Source organism: Lepus europaeus, chromosome 1 (genome assembly GCF_033115175.1).
Source record: "Lepus europaeus isolate LE1 chromosome 1, mLepTim1.pri, whole genome shotgun sequence".
Lineage (NCBI taxonomy): Eukaryota > Metazoa > Chordata > Mammalia > Lagomorpha > Leporidae > Lepus > Lepus europaeus.
Window position 1 is genome coordinate 66,624,155 of NC_084827.1, and position 9,587 is coordinate 66,633,741.

General features: G+C 58.1%; 1 protein-coding gene across 2 annotated transcripts; it reads left to right on the forward strand.

The window, feature by feature from the left end:
- Positions 1 to 6,157: 6,157 nt before the first annotated feature.
- On the forward strand, positions 6,158 to 7,526 carry C1QL2 (complement C1q like 2). Of its 2 annotated transcripts, XM_062199178.1 has the most exons (3): positions 6,158 to 6,547; positions 6,587 to 6,841; positions 7,347 to 7,526. In XM_062199178.1, exons 1-3 carry the CDS (start codon positions 6,158 to 6,160, stop codon positions 7,524 to 7,526), a joined length of 825 nt encoding a protein of 274 aa, XP_062055162.1. The 2 variants fall into 2 exon arrangements, with proteins under 2 accessions (XP_062055162.1, XP_062055156.1); XM_062199172.1 differs by having other exon boundaries at positions 6,158 to 6,841.
- Positions 7,527 to 9,587: the final 2,061 nt, after the last annotated feature.

The window sequence follows — 9,587 nt, forward strand, 5'->3', positions numbered from 1 at the left end:
AGAACTTGGGCCATCATCTGCTGCTTTCCCAAGTGCATCAACAGGGAGCTGGATCCGAAGCTAAGTCTTTAGGACAGGAGCAGGTGCTCTGATACAGGATGCTGGTTGCATGCTGGACCACAATGCTGGTCCCCAGGTTTCCCCATCTTTAGCATCACCACCTTGGCTTTGCAGCAGGCCCTGGCTACTGCTCCCTTTCTTACTCAAGCTTCTCAAGAGTGGGTGACACACGCCATCTCCATTTCCTCATCTCACACTCAGTCCTGCCTCCGCTGCTGCCTGGCTTTTCCTCCCCCTGCTCCATGGGCAGAGTCTTGCTATGGTCTCTGTGTTAGTCAGGCTGGCCCAACCTCTAAACAAAAAACATCGGAGTTTCAGAGACTCTACACAGGCCTGACTTATTTCCCTCCCAGCGTGCCCTTCCAAGGTGGGCTGGCACAGGCAAAAGCAGACGGGGGCTCTACTTCACATGGTCATTCAGAGATCCAGGGCCATCTACCAAGTGGCTCTGCATCCTCAAGACTTCAGCATCATCTTTGTGTAGCTGCCAGAGAAGGGGCCGGGTGGGGTTGGGAGCTGGCACAGGATGGTTGGGGTGCAGGCCCAAGAGCAGCTCACATTTGAATGAGCAAAGTTACATGGCATGTCTCCATTGGAAGGGAGGCCAGAAGTCTAGCTGGGGTCTGGTCAAGAGGGAAAGGACATGACTTGGTGAGCATGCAGCATCATCTGCCACAGTCCCCAGTGCCTTCCTTGTGACCATACCTGATGGATGCTTTTTTGGCCTCTTTGTAAAAAATATTTATTGGAAAGGCAGAATTATAGGGAGGGGGAAAGGGAGAGGGAGAGAGGGGGAGGGAGAGAGGGAGAGGGAGAAGGAGAGTCTTCCATTCACTGGTCCACTCCCCAAATGGCTGCATTGGCTAGGGTTGGTCCAGGCAGAAGCCAGGAGTCTGGAACTCCATCTGGAGTCTCCCAGTCACTTGGGCCATCTTCTGCTGTCTTCCAGTGTAAAGTAGTTGGGAGTTGCACAGGAAGTAAAGCACCTGGGACTCGAACCTGCAGCCATGTGGGAAGCCAGCATCCCAGGCAGCAGCTTTCCCCGCTGTGCCATAACACTGGCCCCTTGTCCTTATCTCCCTTTCTTGGCAGCTCTCCTGAAAGCTGATCCCTGTTTAAGCCTGTCTCCTGCTTTCTTCCTTGCTTGAGTAGCTTCTTCCCAGGCTCTGCTATAGATTCTCCCTTTCTTCCTCCAGCTGAGATCTAAGTGGCTAGGGTGGAGGTGGGAGAGGTCCCTCATCACCTGTTACCTCCTCTCCTTCCCAAGCCTACGAATATCTCTGTCTCCTAACACCTCTCTGTATCTCTCTTCATTTGCCGCCTCACTGCTGGGTACTAGACCCACATCCACTGCCTGCGTGCTGCCTTCATTCGGATGCTTCGCTGCATCTCAAAGTTAACATTTACCAAACTGAGCTTGCAATTCCACCTCCCACCGGCGTCCACAGCAGGTTGTTTTTCTCCAAATGTCTCTCCTCATCCTCATTCACCTGGCTGCTCATGCCAAATCTTAGGCATTAACCTTGCTTTCTTCTTTTCTGTCTCCTCTCTTGACTTCCATCTTGAATCTACCCATGAAGACCTTGGGTGGGGGGGCTGGCACTGTAGCATAGTGGGTAGAGCTGATGCCTGAGTGCTGGCATCCCATATGGTTCCAGTCCCGGCTAATCCTCTTCCAACTCAGCTCTCTGCTAGTGTCCTGGGAAAGCTATGGAAGATGGTGCAAGTCCTTGGGCCCCTGTACCCATGTGGGAGACCTGGAAAAAGCTCCTGGCTCTTGGCTTTGGGTTGGCCCAGCTCTGGCCGTTGTGGTCATTTGGGGGAGTGGACCAGCGGATGGAAGACCTTTCTCTCTCTCTCTCTTCCCCTCTGCCTTTCAAATAAATAAATAAATCTTTTTTAAAAATAAGACCCTTGGAATCCACACTCAAAAGATACCTGGAATCCATCTACTTGGTCTCTACTATCCCAGACCTCTTGCCATGATAATACAATAGCCCCTAACTGGTTTCCTTATTTCTACTCCTGCTCCTTCACCACTCACTACACAGCAGCCATGTGAGCTTTGCAGGGTATGGATGGCTGATGCCACTTCCCTGTTAGACTCCAGTGGGCCTCAATTGTGCTCAGCATAAAATCCACCCCTTTTCACATGAACTCCAAGGCCTTGTGTGTTCTCACTCCCTGCCCACCTCCCTCATATCTCTGCCGCCCTTCTCCTTGGAGATGAGCCGATGTACTCAAGATGATGTCTCCAAGGAGCTGACAGTCCAGCTCGGGATACAGGTTCTAATTTTGTAGAAAGGATGTCCACCAGCAGCCATGCTTGATAACTGCCATAGGTGCAAGCCCAAGTGACACACGTAGAAAGAGACAGTGGAACTTGAGGAGTCCTGTGGGAAAATGGAAGTGGAAGGGACCACAATGCTACTGCTCAACACTGCACACTCAGCCGTGGCATGGTGCCTGTCATGTACTCGCAGTTCAGGAAATGCTTACTGAACAAATAAATGACTGATGCAGTATGTGAATGAATGAATGTCACATTCCTGCCCTTCTGGAGCACATGGTCTGGTAGGAGAAGCTAACAGGTCAACAGATGTTTGGTTGTATTATAGAGAATGGCAGGACTATGTTTAAAGTGCTCCATTGGGTTCATGGGCATCCCCAACTGTGCTTGCTGGGGGGAGACTTGAGATGAGGAGGCGACACTTAGTTGGGACTGAAGGGTGATTAGGGGTGAGTAGGAGACAGGTGGTCCAGGTTGAAGACGCTAAAGTGCCGGTGAAGAGAGTGGGGCTCGTTGCTGGGGAGATAGACCAGAAAGCCGAGCAGGTGTCAAACCAGATGTCACAGACTCCAGTGCTTCACAAGGGGGACAAAGTGGAGGTCATTGGTTGGTACATAGTAGATTCTCCACAGACAACTGCAGAAGAGATGTTGGCTGGATATCTAAAGACCATTTGGGGCAGGTTTGAGTCCTGATTGGGCCTTGAAATGTGAAACCACGGTGTACATAGAAGGCGAGATGCTAATAAAGGTCATAATTAATATTGATGAGAAGACAGTCATTGATGACGCAGCTCACTTGGGAGGGGCAGCAGTCAGACGGGTGAGGGCGTGTGGTGCCCAGTCTGGCCAGCCCTGCCACTGTGGGAGGGCGGGAAGGAGGGAGGGAGGGACCTCATGACTCACGCACTTGCTGGGCACCGGCTGCCTGTGCTCAGCTGTTCCTGCCACCTGGTGGAGGGCTGGCCTTGGAGGAAGGCCCTTCTTCCCTGCACCACCAAGGGTGCTTCCAGGATGCTGATTCCCAGGAATGGTGGCATGGTCTGTGGTCCACGAAGGGTGGAAGAAGGAGTCTAGCACACGCCCCTGCTGGCTTCTTCCCTGCCCAGATCCTACGAGAACAAGACTGTCAGGACTTTGGGGTGATAGTCTGCAGGGCTGGGGGAATCCAACCTGGGTGAGGCTCTGCCTGGAACACATTTGTCCAGGAAGAGACTGATGGAGGCTGAGAAGACAGAGCGGGGCATTGTTGGGGATGTGGGGGGAGGGGAGGACAGAGTATGTGAGTCATCTCTGGGTCTCTCTCTTTTCAGTCACAAACTCCTCATATCACCCTGCTTGGTGTCCCTGTGTTTCATCTTAGTGGGCATACGCATGAGAGTGGAGGCCTAAAGCAGCTTTTGTTGAGCTAGCTGTTGTTCTAAGGCCTTTACACTAATGGGCAGATTTTAACCATCTCCATAACACTAAGCTTGTCACACTCCCATTCTGCACACCGAGAGACTGATGCTCAGGGAGGCAAAGCAATTCCCTCAAGGTCATATAGACCAGCAGTTGCAGAGCCAGGCTTGGACACATGCAGTGTGGCTCCTGGAACCACCTGTTTGAGGGGTGACCTTGCGGCAAGGCAGGGAGGTCCCCCAAGAGCTAAGAAACAAGGGAAGAACTGGGCCAAGAGCTGTGATGACTGTCGGGTGCTGAGAGCCCCTGGTCTGGGGCTGGGGGTGGGGAGGACCCCCAGCCCTGTCATATGGGTGGAGGACACTGGGCAAACACCTTATACTTTCAAAGCCTTTCTTTTCCTATCTGTATAATGGGAGAATGATCACTAATCTGCAGGGCTGTTGTGAGAAGTCCAGGAAGGAGCACATGCAATGTTCCTGGGTGTATAACAACTCAATACATGGGAGTTCCTTCTCTTTCTTCTTTCCACCAGTACACACTGAGGGCCTACCAGGTATCAGACCCACTACGCTCTGGGAAATGAAGGAAGAGGCTGGAGCGACCTGAGGAGGGGTGGGGAAATGACCCAGAGTGACCGGCGTGGCAGAAATAGATGACCTGAGCTGCGGGAGCACAGTGCCAGATAAAGGGATGCTCTCTTCAAAGCAGTAAGCCCAGTGGGGTGCCTGGTTATTGCCGGATTATCTGCCCTTGAACTCCTTCCTGGCCAAGCCTGGTGTGATCCCCATGTCTGCGGTGCTGGAAAACCCAGCTTTCGTGAAGGGAATGGCCTGCTAGGTCACACAGCTGCTCTGGGCAAGAACAGAACCAGAAGCCGGGGCTTTGGGTGTCTGCTCTGGGTGTTTTCTCGACACTGCAGTGTCTCCTAGCCCTCCCCAGCCCTGCTATGCTGCATCAGGCATGGACAATTCTGCTATAACCTGGAGCCACAGCTCATTCAAGCTGCTGGTTCCTGATGGCTTTGGACCCCCACCCTCCACCCCTTTTGAAAAACAACGAAATAAAGCCACCTCTGGAGGAGAGAGCCGGGAATCTCTAAGGGGGTATTGCCTGTGCCTCTGCTTGGGAGTGGCCAGGCTCAGAGAGGGAGCTGAGTGCCTCAAGGTGACCAGCAAGTGCTGGTGTCAAAAATGCGCATTTCTAAGCAAACTGTGTACCAAGGACAAGGGCTGGCTCATTTTCTGAGACTAAATGCAGAATCTTGTGTTTGGGTCCTTTCGGATTTGGTGGGAGGACTTGACTGGAGCCTGTTTACCGTGTGGAGCCCTTGGTCTAGGAGTGGGAAGGGTCTGCCAGAACCTGGAGCATCCAACTCCGCAGCAGTAACAGCAGGACTTGCACAAAATGCTTCCCTGCAAGCGATGGCAACGGTGACCGCCGCTGGACCCGGTGAGTGACGTCTGGTCCTGTCTGCAGGCATGGGGACGGGGCCGAATCCCGTGACCCGCGGAAGAACCTTGCTGGCACCAGGGCTCTGAGTGCCTTCGTGGCCATATGGGAGTGTGCGTTTGCGCCCTGCCACTGCGCGTGGATGTTTGGGCGGGTTGGTTGGTGGGAGGCGCGCGAGTGTGGCCGCCGGTGGGTGTGTCCAAGGCGTCCGGGCTAGGGGGCTGTGTCCGCCGTGCCCACTTGTGGCTCTGCGGCGCCGCCAGGAGGAAGCGCGTCTTTGCCGCCTCTGGCGAGGACGCCGCGGGATAGGAGGACCCGAGGCTGAAGACTGAGGGCGCCGTCTCCCGAGTGATGGCAGCGCGCTCTGCCTCGCCGCCTCCGCCGTTCAGCCCCGGACTCCTTACGTCAGGGTAGCTGGGTCCCCCCTCCGCACGGGAGCCTGGGAGCAGCGGGAGAGCAGAGCAGAGCGCGCCGCGGAGCCCGGGCGCCCTCACTGCGCGCCGAGCCCCACTGCGCGCCGAGCCCCGCCGAGCACAGCAGCGCAGGAGGCAGCATCGCCGAGCTCTCGCCGGACACCGCACGCCGAATCATCACACCCCGGCCTCAGCCGGGGCCGCCGTCGCCCAGACCCGCGGGGCGCCAGGCTCGTCCTGTGCGCCCCCCGCCATGCGCGCCGGGCTCCGCGGCTCTCCCGAGCAGCCCCAGCGCGGCGGGCACAGGTGCCCGGGCCGGGGCGCCTCTCGCTGAAGTAGTTGGGTGGCCCGGGCAAGGGGTCGCCACGTCGGGGACGCGGTCCGGACCCGCGGAGTTGGCCCCAGAGCGCGGGGAGCGGGGCCACCCGCGCCACCCCACCATTACCTCCCCGGGCGGCAAGGAGGAGCTGGTGGCGGTCGCCTCCCGGCTGTGGCAGCGGCGGCGGCGCGCCTGCCTGGCGGCCGTCGGCGTACTCCTGGCCATGGCGCTCGGGCTGCTCATCGCTGTGCCGCTGCTGCTGCAGGCGGCGCCCCCCGGCGCTGCTCACTATGAGATGATGGGCACCTGCCGCATGATCTGCGACCCCTACAGCGCCGCACCCGGCGGGGGACCCGCGGGAGCCAAAGCCCCTCCGCCGGGACCCAGCACCGCCGCCCTGGAAGTCATGCAGGACCTCAGCGCCAACCCTCCGCCCCCCTTCATCCAGGGACCCAAGGGCGACCCAGGGAGACCCGGCAAGCCAGGGCCGCGGGGGCCGCCCGGAGAGCCGGGCCCGCCTGGACCCAGGGGTCCCCCGGGGGAGAAGGGCGACTCGGGACGGCCCGGGCTGCCTGGGCTGCAGCTGACGGCGGGCTCGGCGGGCGGCGTTGGTGTGGTGGGTGGCGGAGCCGGGGGCGGAGGCGACTCCGAGGGCGATGTGACTAGCGCGCTGAGCGCCGCCTTCAGCGGCCCCAAGATCGCCTTCTACGTGGGCCTCAAGAGCCCCCACGAAGGCTACGAGGTGCTCAAGTTCGACGATGTGGTCACCAATCTGGGCAATCACTACGACCCCACCACGGGCAAGTTCAGCTGCCAGGTGCGCGGCATCTACTTCTTCACCTACCACATCCTCATGCGCGGCGGCGACGGCACCAGCATGTGGGCGGACCTCTGCAAGAACGGGCAGGTCAGTGGTCCTCATCCGCGCGCGCCCCGCACGGCCGGGTAACCCGCCTCTCTCCCGGTAAGTGAGCGCCACAGTGAGCCCCGGGGAGAGAGTTCGCGCTCCGCTGTGCGCTCTGGCACCGCGCTTAGCAGAACCTAGTGTCAGAGACCCAGCTACCCCGCAGCCTGGTGGGCTCCTTGGCAGCCTTGGGGAAGGGGTGGCTCCCTCTGTGTATCCGGGTCGCCCCTTTGCCCTCTAGCTTCCGTTACTCTGGGCCCTGGCCCCTGGTGCCCACCCTTTTTCCCTGGGTCAGACACCAGTAAGACTCTCCCTCCCTCCTCTCTCCAGCTGCGGAGAGGAGAGGACCGGGAAGGAGTTGGCAAGTTGCAGCTGGGCTTCGAGTGTGGACCCCAAAGCCACAGGCGGGAGGCCGGCTGAGGAGGGGACTTGAGGTGGGCGCGGGGCAAGGGCTCCGGAGGAGGGGCCCCGGGGCTCACTGGCTCCCGCCGCGCCCCCCTCCCCCCAGGTGCGGGCCAGCGCCATCGCGCAGGACGCCGACCAGAACTACGACTATGCCAGCAACAGCGTGGTGCTGCACCTCGACTCCGGGGACGAGGTGTACGTGAAGTTGGACGGCGGCAAGGCTCACGGCGGCAACAACAACAAGTACAGCACCTTCTCTGGCTTTCTTCTGTACCCGGATTAGGGGCGCGGGCGCGCGCGGGCTGGGCTGGCTGCGGGCCCGCCGGAGCCCCCGCGGGGGTGCGCGCTGCTCCTTGGCGAGGGGCCACTTTCGTTTCACGACACTTGCTGACACGTCTGTTGGAAAAGACACACTCCCTGCTGTTCCTCCTTGCCCTGCCCCCCGGCCTCAGTGCGTTTGCGACTCACCACGCTCTGGGCTGCGCTCCCCACGCCCCCCATCCCTGTCCCCAACCAGGGAGGGAGACAGCCGGGGACGCGCCAGTGGCGAGCTGAGCGTGACCCCAAGCCCTCCCGGCCGGAGGCAGGCAGACTGCAAATCTGATGGGACTGGACAGGCCTGGGGGGAGGGTGTCCTCTTCCGGATCTCCTTCCTCCTTCCTGGCCACGGTGTCCTGAGGCCGTGGGCTCCAGGCCGAAGTGAGCATGGGCTCCTGTAGGCCTCCTTCTTTGTGACCTGAAACACTTGTGCAAATGTCCCTGTCCATCAGCCAAAAACCCACTCGCAGCAGAATTCCAGCACCCGGAAAACTCATCTTTCTACACTGCACTCCCTCCTGACTCACGTCCACAGCGATGCATTAAATTATGTTTTTAGACCAAGGGCTCCGTTGTCTCTGTCAGAGTGGCCCCTGACCCTGGGGGGACTCCATGGGTCCACCTTGGCATAAGGACCTTAGCTGAGCCCATCTCTGCTCTGCTCTCCCTCCGGCTGCCAAGTCCCTGCCATCTAGGGTGGGGGAGAACAGCGAGATGAGTGATCGGTCTCCAGTCCCGAGACTTACATAATGTCAGTGTCACTCTCCTAGAGTTGTGGGAGGGGGTCCAAACCAAGGGGAGGGGCTTCTGGGGGAAGGCCTGTGTACCATGGTGAATAAGGCACCTGCCAGGAAGGGGTCTGCGAGGGATTGTTCTACAAAGGGGGTGCAAGAGGTCCCCCCACACCACCCTTGGGTGTACAGTACAGGTGCCTTGAGGCTGTGTCCCTGCACCCAGCCAGGTCCATGTCTCTCAAAAGAGCTAGTAAATGGAGGCCATTCTGTGATTCCCCCTGCTCCCTGAGTTCAGAAAGACCCCACCCTGCCAAAAGGAGACCCCTTTCCCAGGGTCTTTGTTTCCCCACTTGCACGGGCTGTGGGGTGCCTGTCCTGAACCCCGATGTGTGCCTGCTGCTGCTCTCTTTCCTGCCGTCAGCCCTCCACGCAGGCAGGTGAGGAAGACCCCTGACATGCTTCCCAGGTGTTTTCTTTTTTTGCTGTTAGAGCACTGAGTTCCAACCCACAGGAAGTTATCTACCAAGTAACTAGCCAGCAGCCTGCTAGGACTACAGCACTGGCTGTGTGAGAAGAGATGTGTGTGTGTGTGAGTGTGTACAGAGGCAACCCCAGAACGAATCTGTGCAGAACAGGAGCGCTCTGTGCCTGTATCATATACACGATATCCATGTGGACCAAGCATTGTGGTCCTCCGCTTGTCACCTGTGTCACACATAGGTGTGCATAGGTCCCTGTCAATGGGGTGTGTGCCAGTGTTCACAGCCGCATGCCCACCGCCCGTTTTGCGTTGTGCTCCACTTCAGGTCCTAGAGATGCTGAAAGATGTGCTTCCCGTTTAACAGACAATTATACCCCCTGCCTTGAGTCCCATGGCCGTTGCTATCCCTTTGTGTGCTTTTATTTTATTTGAATAATGATTTATTGCTATTCACTGGAATAGAAGCAATGATTACCTCTGCTTTGAGTCCAGGGATAAAGTGCTCAGAGGTAAGGAAAAATACATATGCAAACTACCATCCCCCCAACTCCAAAGCCGAATCCAACCCTGATTCCCCACCCCCACCCCCACCCTACTCATGCTGATTGTGGATCCCAGGCCCAGCTGCACCCGCCTGAGCCCAGGAACTGGTGAGGGCAGAGTCCAGTCGGCCGCATCTACAGCTGGGTACGTATCAGTTTCTGATGCCTTGTTGATCGGTCTCATCCAGAAATGCGATTAAAACCAAATGTCTGAGACCCAAATGAAGTCTAATTGCTATGGATCTGTGATCCCCAGCGGGCCCCTAATC